The following is a 13,898-nucleotide window of genomic DNA, read 5'->3' on the forward strand; positions in this document are numbered from 1 at the left end:
TTTAGGCAGATAATTCCTGGCTTCATTATACTAAACTCATGCTTTGGAACAATAGACCAACAAGTATTTCTTGTCTGACCAGTTTTTGAAGGAAGACTATAATTTAAAAGGGCAACAAGTTGCTCTCTTAGGAACAGTAAACATTTGGCCTATGAAAATTTTCTAGATCCTCTTTCTAAAAAGTACCTCTTTCTATTTCGACTTCCTCCTCTACTAAGGGCAGTCATTTCTAGGATTTTATTACCCGAAACAGGGAAACTGGTCCTCTATTAATATTGCTAAAACATTAACTATCTGGGGAAGAACTGTTGGCTTTCTATTTCTGCTAAGGTTCAAATCATGACAACCTTTCTTTGCAGAAATGCTGTCAGCTTTTAATTACTGTAAAAGTTGAAGTTATACCTACCTTTCTATACTTCCTACTCTCACCAACAAAAAAAATTAATCATTAATTTGTATGGTATTTCATGATCACAATTGTAAGTAAGATCACTCATTTCCCTGTAGGAAACACACACACATATTTAAATATACTGAAAGGTACTAAAAAATCAGTTTAAAGTTTGATAAGAGAAATATCTTTAAATTATGCTTTCAGGGATGATTTTAGCAAAAGCCAATGCAATTTGGGTTTGCTTTCATCACAAGTGAATAGAACACAAGGACACGTGCTTGGAGAACATTCAGAAGTGTAAAATATGATGTCTGCCCTCAGTGACAGAAAATTATTATTATTAGTAGTAGTAGTAGTAGTAGTAGTTGCGTTTTTTTTGAGCGCTTACTGCGCAAGGCACTGTACTAAGTGCTTGGGAGAGTACAAGATAACAATTTAATAGGAAGACAAGATGACCAGCGGCTGAAAACCACCAGTGACAGATAGACCTATATCACCTTTCTACCATTTTGAAGTCCATTTTTATTCTCACATTCACTGATGAGAATAAAGTCCACTTTTATTCTCACATTCACTTGATATAACCCCAGAATACATATAAAAATATTTTTAAAATTTAAGTTTATTTTCAGACTAAACAGAAAAATAGTCATCTTGTTACATTAGTAGGCAATATGAAAAACTACATGTGGTACATATTAACAGACTAACTGAAAACAGAGTGGGCTTTTTAAAATTCAAATGCCATTCATTTTCTTTTTCCAAAGAAAAGCTGAGAGCACTGATGCTTCTTTCCAAAGACATGCTTAAAATACGGGTTATAATGCCAGGATTAGCAATTTTGACCTTCATCACTTGCATGTGTATAGAGAGCCCTAAAGAGCTTTTTGTTATGAAAACTAATAGTTAACCCTAGAGAAATGGAATTTTTCAACACCTCCATCCTCCTGACCTTATTTTCTCCCTTATGTCAGAAGATTTAGAAGTATTCCATATGTTACTGACTATACACACAAAATTTAAACCAATCTTAAGTATTCAGGAATGTTGGATCACATTTAATTTTCCCGCTTTCCTAAAATAGATGCAGACTGTTCAATTTTCCTTGGTAAATTATGATAAAGAATATGTCCAGGACTATTGGTATCATCTTAGGAAACTTTACTTGTCTCAACGAAAGCCCAGCACTGCTATACAGTACTTTGAGTCACCTTTTCATCCTAAGAATACAGAACACATTCTATGCATGAGGGCACACTCTCAATGATGTGGAGGCTTGGAAGTTTTAATTCTGCTTCAAAGACAGAAAAAAATGATGGGTAATGGTGACTTGAACAATTGGGTAAACTATTCCCCACCAACAGCAAACCTCCCCTCTTTCCCCAACCCCAGCTATAAAGGAAGCTGATCATGATGATTGAAGAGGCCTCCCTACCCTGCAAAGCCTGGTTACTGCTCTCTCCTAAGGGAAAAGAGAAAATGAGCACATGTAAAGGTGGGGGTCACACATGTCCCATGAAGAGTGGGAGCAGGTGAACATTAGTCTGAGAATCTGCTCCAGGCTTCCAATACCCAGTGACCACCAGAGCCTTCAGGAAAACCTGTGTTGGTATGGCTGGATTACCTACAGAGCAAAGAGCTATTCAATAATTATAATAACTGCGGTATTTGTTAAGCACTTGGGTGGATACAAGCAAATTGTGTTGGACACAGTCCCTGTCCAACTTGGGGCTCACAGTCACAATTCCCATTTTACAGATGAGGTAACCGAGGCACAGAGAAATCAGGTGACTTGCCCAAGGTCACACAGCAAGGAATTGGCAGAGCCGGAATTAGAACCCAGGCCCGAGCTCTCTCCACTAGGTCACGCTGCTTCCCGGGGCAAGACAGAGGGTGAGAGGGTGGGGCGGTGTTGCTAATAAATATTACTGACTGATTGACTGATGAATACACTATCCAATTGCCATGCCAAAACCACCTGAAGGACTGCGTCATTCTGTTCAGTTCCCAAAGAATTCTTAGTAATTTCAAAACATCAATCAGAAAACAGTAATAGTGTGACTGTTTCAGATAATAAAAACTCCTTCCATATAGAAGTGTCATGACAATTTCTGCAAGGTTAGACTTACTTAGAAGTGGAAATGACCCACTGGATTATAAACTTCTAGAGGGCAGAGAGAATAATAATAATAATAATAACAATAATGGCATTTGTTAAGTGCTTACTATGTGCAAAGCACTGTTCTAAGTGCTGGGGGAATACAAGGTGATCAGGTTGTCCCACATGGGGCTCACAGTCTTAATCCCCATTTTACAGATGAGGGAACTGAGGCACAGAAAAGTGAAGTGACTTGTCCAAGGTCACACAGCATTCATTCATTCAATCGTATTTATTGAGCGCTTACTGAGTGCAGAGCACTGTACTAAGTGCTTGGGAAGTACAAGTTGGCAACAAATAGAGATGGTCCCTACCCAACAGTGGGCTCACAGTCTAGAAGGGGAGACAGAGAACAAAACAAAACGTATTAACAAAATAAAATAAATAGAATAAATATGTACAAATAAAATAAATAAATGAGTAATAAATATGTACAAACATATATACATATATACAGGTGCTGTGGGGAGGGGAAGGAGGTAAAGTGGGGGGGAGGGGGAGGGGGAGGAGCAGCAGACACAGCAGACAGGTGGTGGAGTGCACTGCACTCTCCCAAGTGCTCTGGACATTGTATGGAGCTTTTTTTGTTTTTAATGGTATTTGTAAAGCGCTTACTATCTGTCAAACACTCCTTTAAGCGCTGGGGTAGGTGCAAATGAATTAGGTCAGACACAGTCTCTGTCCCACATGGGGCTCACAGTCTAAGTTGGCCCTAGAATAGCTACCCCCATTTTATGGATGAGGAAAATGAGGCACAGATAAATTATGTGACTTTGCTTGAGGTCACACAGCAAGCCATTGGCAGAACCGGGATTAGAACCCAGGTCGTTCTGACTTCTAGGCCGGGCAGTCCCCACTAGGCCACGCTGCTTCCCGGCGTAAGGCGGGAGGTGAGGGGTGGGGCAGTGTTGCTAATAAATATCATCAACTGATGGAGTGATTGATGAGTACACCATCCAATTGCCATGCCAAAACCAGGTGAAGGACTGTGTGTCATTCTTCTTCCCACCCGTCGAGTAGCGTTCTTTATCGCAACCATCCTAGTTCGGTCCTGCCTGATTGAGAGACTAACATTACAAGGCTCTCAGAATAGTTCTAAAAGACAGGTGAGGGAAAGGTATTTTTTATGCTATTTCATCAGTGGGCATGCTTACAATCAGTAGAGCAGTTGAGACCATGCATCTTGAAGCTACCCAGACGCACTTGAGTGCTGCTATCAACAATCTCACAACCTACTTTTTGAGCAGTTCCTTCAGTATCACCCATGCAATTTTCTCAACATCGAATAGCAAGCCTGGATCATAAACAATGAGGTCCAGGAATGCAGTTAATCCTGCCCACTTCAAAGCAATGCTCATCACTGCATAGCTTTATTGGGCAGGGCAGCAGGATACACAAGCAGTCCTGAATGTTGAACTGAACAGAGGATGATCATAAACAAGGAGGCCGGAATAAATAGTCTGAAGGAACAATGAAGAACAGCTCAAATGATTCATCATGGCTGTGGACTTCTGGAAAACAGTGGCAGCAGAAAGCCCAAGTGTGACTTGCAGGGATCAAAAATGAAGTAACTTTCTTAGAGCAGACATTTGTGAAGCATGTGACATAATGAATCAAATTTACAAACAGCAACAGACACTGAAAGAACCAAATGCCGCAGCACAGCAAAAGAAGACTTTTACCCGGCTGAGTGGAAGGGTTGTCAATTGCCACATCAATCTTAAATTCACACCCCTGCATATGGTCAAAAACGTCACTATTAGAAACAACACAAGAGGATAGTTTTCAGGTTCGAAGGTGATGTAACCAAAAGTTATTCTACTCTCCTAAGCATTTACACAATGCTCTGCATAGAGTTAGCACACACCTAATATCGCCGATTGAAAGGGTGCGTTAGGGTGGCTGAAGATCAGTAGACTACTGACTATCTTTCCTATGTCATAAAATCACAAATGCCATCATTGAGTCTGAACATGAATCCCACCAGTTCAGCTTTGTTTCCAACAGTGTCACCATGTGATGGTTGTTCTCTAGACTATAAGCTCATTATGGGCAGGGAATGTACCTGCTAATTCTGTTGTATTGTACTCTCCCAAGTGCTTATTACTATGCTCAGTACAGAGTGAATGCTCGATAAATACCATTTACTGATCGACCAATCGATCTAAATGGTTAAAGATACATCACTTCAGGTCTCTAATTTTTCTCCTTTAATACCCTTAACTTTCCCTTTAATAATGCATTTGCCCAATACAAATCTCTCTTCAACCTGCTCATAATTTTGACTTGAGATAACAGACTCCACCTTCAACTCAAGATTTTAAGAAGTTTTTCCTTTTGTTAGTCTTGAAGTTACTATGCTCGTTTGAATCAATGTCCCTTCGTCCACATGTCCCTTCGTCCACTCCTTTCATTAATTTGTAGACTTTAATCACATCCCCATTTATCCTTCACCTTTCCAGAATAAAGAATCCTAAACTCTTCAACTTGGGCAGCAAAAATGGTCCCTGTTGTTTAGACTGTGAGCCCGCTGTTGGGTAGGGACCGTCTCTATATGTTGCCAACTGGTACTTACCAAGTGCTTAGTACAGTGCTCTGCACACAGTAAGTGCTCAATAAATACGATTGAATGAATGCATTAATTAATTGCAATTAATTGCAGCAGTGCCCGGCACCATTTTTGTTCCTGTTCCTATGACAATTTTCTCAACAAGTATCATTTTCAGTACTGTAGATGAGCCTGCTCTGTCTGCTGTCCACAGCTATGTCAGTCAGCTCATCTGCAACTAGAATTCAGTGAGTCCTTACGATGTTCCTTCCATATTCCCTGTTATGACCTTCCACATTACAGAGCAGCTTCTTGGGTATCCTGCTGTCAATCATTCCTCTCACACATCCCAATCAATCAATCAATCATATTTATTGAGCGCTTACTATGTGCAGAGCACTGTACTAAGCGCTTGGGAAGTGATCCCACCCACTAAAGGTGTAATGAGGCAAGCATTTTGATGCTGGGGCATTGACTGCAATCCAGGACCTTATTGCTTCTGATGCTGTCTTGCCACTGAAGGTACAATAAGATCTAAGTGGCACTGAAAGAATCGCTGGAGTCAAATGTGGCACCTGTAAATAGTCAAAGTCACACAAGATTCTATAGGCCTTCAAACGAGTTTGAAGACAGTGCTCTGTTGGTTTTACAGCATCGGTCTCCCAAGGGGACAGGCTGTTTTCTTGACTTGGTTTCACTTTAGACTGTAAGCTCCTTGTGGGCAGGGAATGTGTCCATTTATTGTACTATTGTACTCTCCCAAGTGCTTAGTACAGTACTCTGCACACAGTAAGGAGTCAGTAAATAACAACGATTGACTGCCTGGTGCAGAGGCAGCTGAACTGTGGCTTGAGAGCCCCAAGGAACTCTTTTTCCCTTGCAGTTGGCTAGAGGTGAAGTGCTAGAAATGCTAGGACAACAGTGCTTCTGCAGGCCTGGGCGAGGGAGCGGTGCAGCCTCAGCCTTAGACGTCACCCCCATTCTCAACCCGGGAAGTGCCTGCTCTCTTCCACTCAAACACCTCAAAGCCAAACACCTGCTCACTGTTGTGGGTACAGGAATTCTGCTTTAATCTGCATCATCATTGCTCTTGGCATTCACCCTGCCCTTAGCCCCACCACACTTGTGCACAAATGGGTAATTTATTTATACTAGTGTCTGTCTCCTCTTCTAGACTATAAGCTCACTATGGAGAGGGAGCATATCTACCACCCTGTTGTACTCTCCCAAGTGCCTAGTTCAGTTCTCTGCACCCAATAAGGGCTCAATAAATACCACTAATTGATTTGTGGCTCTCAGACATAATATATTTTTGGTTTGTGGCTCTTCAGTTCATGGGTCTTGTCCCTCCCCACCCCCACCCCACCACCACTGGTACCATCATATTTGCATACAAAAATTATATGTTGTCTACTTATTCTATCCTTCAAAGCATTTTGGCACAAATATAAGGGTACCGAAAAAGGGCTTGGAGTTCTTTGGAAGAGCTGTAAAAATAGAATATCTGTAACAATGATTTTAATTCTTCAGGGGCAGAGGAATCCGATGATAGGTTCCCTACCTCTGTGGATCAGTCTTCTACCCATTTCCTACATGCAGCTTTCCCTGTAAATTATTGAAAATAAATCAGGTACCTTTGGGACACACTTGCTGCTTTTAGATCTTTAAAGTACCATTTGATAAATTACTGCTGAAGGGCAGAAAATCATACCCTAATGGCTTGAGAGTACTTCCCTAAGATACTCTAAGTACATCCAAAATGATCTGACTCACCTGGAGCTCTGATGGGTGCATTCAAAGGGAGCTGTTTTAAATCACTCGATATTAATTGGGTGCAGGGCCCTACCGCTATTTTTTTTCCATACCTGATTACAAAGTTATCCCACACATCATATTTTACTGTATTTTATCCCTCCAACACAGTAATCTATGGAAAATTAAGATAATGTTTACATGATGAGTTTTCTAGCCCTGCTTCATTCGATTCATATTTCAGTGACCTAAATGGCTGGAAATTGAGCCTGCCATTTCCCTGTACAAGAGTCCAAGTCCCCATACAACCTGGGTATCCACTATGACAGATAGATCTCGAATCTTGCAACTCTCTATCTGCCAGTGTGGGTACACAGAGCATTGTAAACCTGGGATAGGTCCAAATAAAGGAGGGGCACAGCACCTGCAACACATTCTAGACTATAAGATCACTGTGGGCGGGGAACACGTCTACCAATTCTGTTATACTGTTCTCTCCCAAGTGCTTACGACAGCGTTCTGCATGCAGAAAGCACTCAATAAATACGATTGACTGACCTGCACCTCTTTTCCAGAGAATAGGGAATAAGGGGCAGAAGAGATTAGGAATATTGCAGAGGGAGGGAAAAGGAAGAGAGGTTACATGGGGACTTGGGCTCTTGTACAGGGAAATGGCTGTCACGAGTAATGTGATGTATGATGTGTGTGATATGACGACTATCGTAAACCCTTTAAGTCATATTTTACTTCTAGTTTATGTTCTCAAGCTTCTAGAACAGTGCTCAGTGCCAAGACTAATGATGAGGAGGATGATGAACTTAGTCAATAGAAAAAGCCTTTTAATCTGGAACTCTGAGCTTTTCCAACCCACCCCAAACCCAAAACACCTCATTCTCTTGAAGAAGCTATATGTGGACATCAAACAGTGAACCTCCCAGTCTACTTTATCAAAAGTATCAATGCAAAAATGAATTAGGAAGGATCAATCTGTTTGCCAGTACGTACATTCCAAAAGATGTTTCTCAAGACCATCACTATTGTGATGATTTCAAGAATATTTACATCACAGCTTCCTTAGCATCAGGAAGTAGTGATATTTCAATAACAGAAAAGCAGTACCTAAAGGCTGCTCACTTCCCTCACCCATTAACATGCATTGTTTGATAATAAGATGAACTGACAAACTGGGTATGTGCTATTATTTGAGATTTAGGACTCTTACATGGTCTGTAATATTTTTAAAATCTGCAACATTTTTTAAAATATATCAAGGCACAGACAAAAGGTTTAATGGTCTGTGGGTATGAATACTCCCACTCGAGAATAAAGAAGGTCAGGATTTAGAGATGGTACCTCAAAACAAAAGAATTCTGGGATTATATTGCACAGGGGTGAATCTGCTAGGCCAAACCTCTACATAATAATAATTATAGCATATTTTAAGTGCTCACTCTGCACTGAATACTGGCTTAGATACAAGGTCATGAGACTGGACACAATTCCTGTCCCACAATCTATTTTATCCCCATTTTACATCTGAGAGAACTGAGTCTCAGAGAGGGTAAATGATTTTCCCTGGGTTACACAGCAGGCAGGTGGCAGAGCTGGAATTTGAAACCAGGTCTCCTGACTTTCAGTTCCAGGGTAGGCACCGGGATTACTGGTATATATTTAAATTGGAGAACAGTGGATAAAACCAATAGTCTTCAAATCATGACATCTCAGGAATTTTCTCTCTCTGCTGACATTATGTCCAAGCACTCCCACCAGAGGAACTGAACAATCTGAATTCCAGTTGTATTCAGAGACATGTCAAACAAGCTTTGGCAAAAATATTCACAGTTAACAATAGGAGTGGATATATTATTCTTTCAGTGGGCTCCTCTATTTAGTTCATTAATAGTAAGATTATTTATGCAAACAAACATATTTATAATTATGTGTGCACATATATCCGGGCATACACTCAAAAACAAATACCAAAAGCAGAGTTGAATGCTTCATCAAGTTAATGGCTGTCAGTCATTACCACCAAGTTAAACTAAGAGCTAAAAGCAAAATGTTTAGTGCCATAAATATTAGAAAGGAAACACACTCCACGTACTCCTCTCCACGCCCTTAATGGCAACATGAACATTTGTTTTCTGCTTTACAGCTGGCCTTTGGGATTTACTCTGCATGCACTGGAGTACAGGTCGAAGCTCTGAAGGGCCAGGGGACTGCCACCACCAAAGGTCTGTGCCAGCAATCATCAGGCTTTATTAAAGCATTTGCTACAACACAACTCCACTTCGAACAGATTACAAATGCGACCACCAATCCAAAATCAAGGCCAACCTGGGGAGCGCTCAGTATTTTCTTTTCAGCATAAGAGATTTATCATCATCATCATGTTTTAAGATTGCAGAAGAGCAGCTTATTTGGAACAAATTTTGTCTAAGTTTCACCAGGATGACCCACTTGCTTGGAAACCAAGTTACTATTTTCCGGCTGGCAAAAATTCCCCCAGGTTTCCATCTCGGAGGTCCCACTCCAGACTGTCAACTCGTTGGGGCAGGGAAGGTATCTGTTTTTTGGTTATATTGTCCTCTCCCAAGCCTTTAGTACAATGCTGGACACACGGTAAGCGCTCAATAAATACGATGAACTGACTGACAGCATGCTTCCTTCCTTTGGACTCCTTACGGTCTCCGGTTTCCAAGCAGAAGCTCAGAGTGGCCAAGATCGTCATCAAAAGGAACCGGCTGCATTTGTTTGGCTCAGCCAGTAGTAGGTAGGTGTGGGGGCGGGAGTCTACAGGACAGCCCCTTGCACCTGTCCACACAGTACAGAGAAGCTGCGTGGCTCAGTGTAAAAAGCACAGGCTTGGGAGTGAGAGGTCATGGGTTCTAATCCCGGCTTCGCCACTTGTCAGCTGTGTGACTTTGGGTAAGTCACTTCACTGTGCCTCAGTTTCCTCATCTGTGAAATGGGGATGAAGACTGTGAACCCCACGTGGGACAACCCTGATTACCTTGAATCCTCCCCAGTGCTTAGAAGAGTGCTTGGCATATAGTAAGCGCGTAACAAATACCAACATTATTATTATTACAGTGCCTGACACATACTAAACGCTTAATACCATATGTACTACGACATCCGGTGCTTAGAACAGTGCTGTGCATATAGTATGCATTTAATAAATGCCATCATTATTATTATTATCCCCGCATCCATCCCTGTATTACGACACCCAACGCTTAGAACAGTGCTTTGCATATAGTAAGTGCTTAATAAATGCCATCATTATTATTATTATTATTGTTATTATTATTATTATTATTATTATCCCCGCATCCCTCCCTGTATTACGACAACCAATGCTTAGAACACTGCTTTGCTTACAGTAAGCGCTTAATAAATGTCATCATTATTATTATTATTATTATTATCCCCGTATACCTCCCGTATTATGACATCCAGAGCTTAGAACAGTGCTTTGCATATAGTAAGCGCTTAATAAATGTCATTATTATTATTATTATTATTATTATTATTATTATCCCCGCATCCCTCCCGGTATTACGACATCCAGTGCTTAGAACAGTGCTTTGCATATAGTAAGTGCTTAATAAATGCCATCATCATTATTATTATTATTATTATCCCCGCATCCCTCCCGGTATTACGACATCCAGTGCTTAGAACAGTGCTTTGCATATAGTAAGTGCTTAATAAATGCCATCATTATTATTATTATTATTATCCCCGCATCCCTCCCGGTATCACGACATCCAGCGCTTATAACAGTGCTTTGCATATAGTAAGTGCTTAATAAATGTTATTATTATTATTATTATTATTATCCCTGCATCCCTCCCGGTATTATGACATCCAGCGCTTAGAACAGTGCTTTGCATATAGTAGGCACCTTATAAATGCCATCATCATCATTATTATTATTATTATCCCCGCATCCCTCCCTGCCTATGGAGGTCTATCTCTGGAAGCAAGGTGCTTAATAAATGCCATCATCGTTATTATTGTTATTATTATTATTAGGGAAGCAGCGTGGCTCAGTGGAAAGAACCCGGGCTTTGGAGTCAGAGGTCATGGGTTCAAATCCCGGCTCCGCCACTTGTCAGCTGGGTGACTTTGGGCAAGTCACTTCACTTCTCTGGGCCTCAGTTACCTCATCTGTCAAATGGGGATGAAGACTGTGAGCCCCCCATGGAACAACCTGATCACCTTGTAACCTCCCCAGCGCTTGGAACAGTGCCCTCATCCCCCTCTCCATCCCCCCCATCTTACCTCCTTCCCTTTCCCGCAGCACCTGTATATATGTATATATGTTAGTACACACTTATTACTCCATTTATTTATTTTACTTGTACCTATCTATTCTATTTATTTTATTCTGTTAGTATATTTGGTTTTGTTCTCTGTCTACCCCTTCTAGACTGTGAGCCCACTGTTGGGTAGGGACCGTCTCTGTATGTTGCCAACTTGTACTTCCCAAGCGCTTAGTCCAGTGCTCTGCACATAGTAAGCGTTCAATACGATTGATTGATTGATAGTAGGCGCTTAATAAATGCCATTATTATTATTATTATTATTATTGTTGTTATTATTATTATTATGCCCGCATCCCTCCCTGCCTATGGAGGTCTATCTCTGGAAGCTGGGCACATCCACGCCGATCCGACCTGCCTCGGGAACTGGGGGAGGAATCGCCCCCGGAATCGTTCGTTCTTTCATTCCCTCGCATGTACTGTACTAAGCACTGTACTAAGCGCTGGGAAAAGGCAATTCACCCGGGAGACGGGATGCAGAAGCGATGCGCCAGCCCGGTTTGGGAGGCGAGGCCTACTCCGGCTGCAAAGGGGGCGTCGCCTTCGGGGCCCCCCGAATTTGGTCCCACTTGATGGGCAGTGCCCCCCGGTCCCCTCCCTCGGCCTGCATTCACTCATTCATTCAATCGAATTTACTGAGCGCTTACTGGGTGCAGAACACTGTACTAAGCGCTTGGGACATCCAAATCGGCAACATATAGATACGGTCCCGACCCAACAACGGGGTCACAGTCTAGAAAGGGGGAGACGGAGAACAAAACAGGCAGGGCGGCCCCCCCCAGGGGAGGAGCCCGCCGGGAACAAAGGGAAAGGGGGGGACCTGGTTTGGGGGGATGGGGGAGGTGCCCCTTCTTTGCAGGCGGCTCATTCATTCACGCATACATACTGGGCGCTTACTGTGTGCAGAGCACTGGACTAAGCGCTTGGGAAGTCCAAGTTGGCAACATATAGAGACGGTCATTCATCCATTCGATTCATTCAATCGTATTTATTGAGCTGTTGCTGTGTGCAGAGCACTGTACTAAGCGCTTGGGAAGTCCGAGTTGGCAACATATAGAGACGATCATTCATTCATTCAATGGTATTTATTGAGCGCTTACTGTGTGCAGAGCACCGGACTAAGCGCTTGGGAAGTCCAAGTTGGCAACGTATAGAGACGATCATTCATTCATTCAATGGTATTTATTGAGCGCTTACTGTGTGCAGAGCACCGGACTAAGCGCTTGGGAAGTCCAAGTTGGCAACGTATAGAGACGATCATTCATTCATTCAATCGTATTTATTGGGCACTTACTGTGTGCAGAGCACTGGACTAGGCGCTTGGGGAGTCCAGTTGGCAACATATAGAGATGATCATTCGATTCATTCAATCGTATTTATTGAGCGCTTACTGTGTGCAGAGCACCGGACTAAGCGCTTGGGGAGTCCAAATTGGCAACATATAGAGACGATCATTCATTCATTCAATCGCATTTATTGAGCGCTTACTGTGTGCACAGCACTGTACTAAGCGCTTGGGGAGTCCAGTTGGCAACATATAGAGATGATCATTCGATTCATTCAATCGTATTTATTGAGCAGTTACTGTGTGCAGAGCACCGGACTAAGCGCTTGGGAGTCCAAATTGGCAACATATAGAGACGATCATTCATTCATTCGATTCATTCAATCGTATTGAGCGCTTACTGTGTGCCAAGCACCGTACTAAGCGCTTGGGAAGTCCAAGCTGGCAACATCTAGAGACGGTCCCTACCCCACAGCGGGCTCACAGCCTAGAAGGGGGAGCCACACAACGAAACATATGAACCAAATAAAATAAATGGCATCAGGATGTCCATCCCCACCCCCCCAGGGTTGGGGCCGGTGGTGTGGGCGCTCACCCTGCGCGGTGCTGGTTGTCCAGTCGTTTCTTCTGCCTGACAGGCTGCAGGGGGATGTTATCCGTCATGTCGGCCGCAACGGTTCCCCTCCCGCAGCCGGGCAGGGGGCCGAGTCTCCAGCTCCTGCAGCTGTTCCCTCCGGGGGGCTCGATCGCCTGGTGTCCGGGGGGCGTCCCGGAGGAGGTGGGTGGGTGGGTGGGTGGGGGTCTCCTCCCTGCCCAACCCTGGGGCCTCTCTTTCCTCCGGTGTCGAGGCCCACAACCCTTGCACTGCCCCTCTGCAGCTGCCCGTCCTCTCCCACCGCGCCCAGCCCACAAACCCAGCGCTCCCCCACCCCCCAACGCCGCCGCCCCTTCTCCTGCCAAACAGAGCCCACCCACCCGGCCCGGATTGTCCTTTCCAAGCGCTTAGCACAGCGCTCAAATAATCCGCTGCAATGAAAGCCGGCCCGGCTTGGCTCCGCAGGTTTCCTCCCTCCGCATTCAGGGCCTATACCGCGAGGAAAGGGAGGCCGGAGCTCATAATAATAATCACGATAATGGTATTGGTTACACGCTTGCTATGGGCCAAGCACCGTTCCAAACACTAGGATAATAACAATAATCATGGCATTTGTTAAGCGCTCACTATGTGCCAAGCACTGCTCTGAGCCCTGGGTAGGTACAAGGTGGTCCCACGTGGGGCTCACAGTCTTCATCCCTATTTGACAGATGAGGGAACTGAAGCATAGAGAATAATGATAATGGTATTGGTTATGCGCTTGCTATGGGCCAAGCACCGGTCCAAACAGTAGGGTAATAATAATAATCATGGCATTGGTTAAGCGCTCACTATG

The 13,898-nt window shown here is 43.3% G+C and overlaps 1 protein-coding gene across 1 annotated transcript in view; it reads right to left on the minus strand.

The window, feature by feature from the left end:
- The window catches only part of ATP9A (ATPase phospholipid transporting 9A (putative)), a 129,319-nt gene extending 116,188 nt beyond the window's left edge, over positions 1-13,131 (minus strand). Inside the window, exon 1 of the mRNA XM_038749912.1 lies at positions 13,064-13,131. Within this exon, the coding sequence (XP_038605840.1) occupies positions 13,064-13,131 (68 nt within the window). The remainder of the gene's footprint in view (positions 1-13,063) is intronic.
- Between the last annotated feature and the right edge of the window lie 767 nt (positions 13,132-13,898).

Source organism: Tachyglossus aculeatus, chromosome 8 (genome assembly GCF_015852505.1).
Source record: "Tachyglossus aculeatus isolate mTacAcu1 chromosome 8, mTacAcu1.pri, whole genome shotgun sequence".
In the NCBI taxonomy this organism is placed as follows: Eukaryota; Metazoa; Chordata; class Mammalia; order Monotremata; family Tachyglossidae; genus Tachyglossus; species Tachyglossus aculeatus.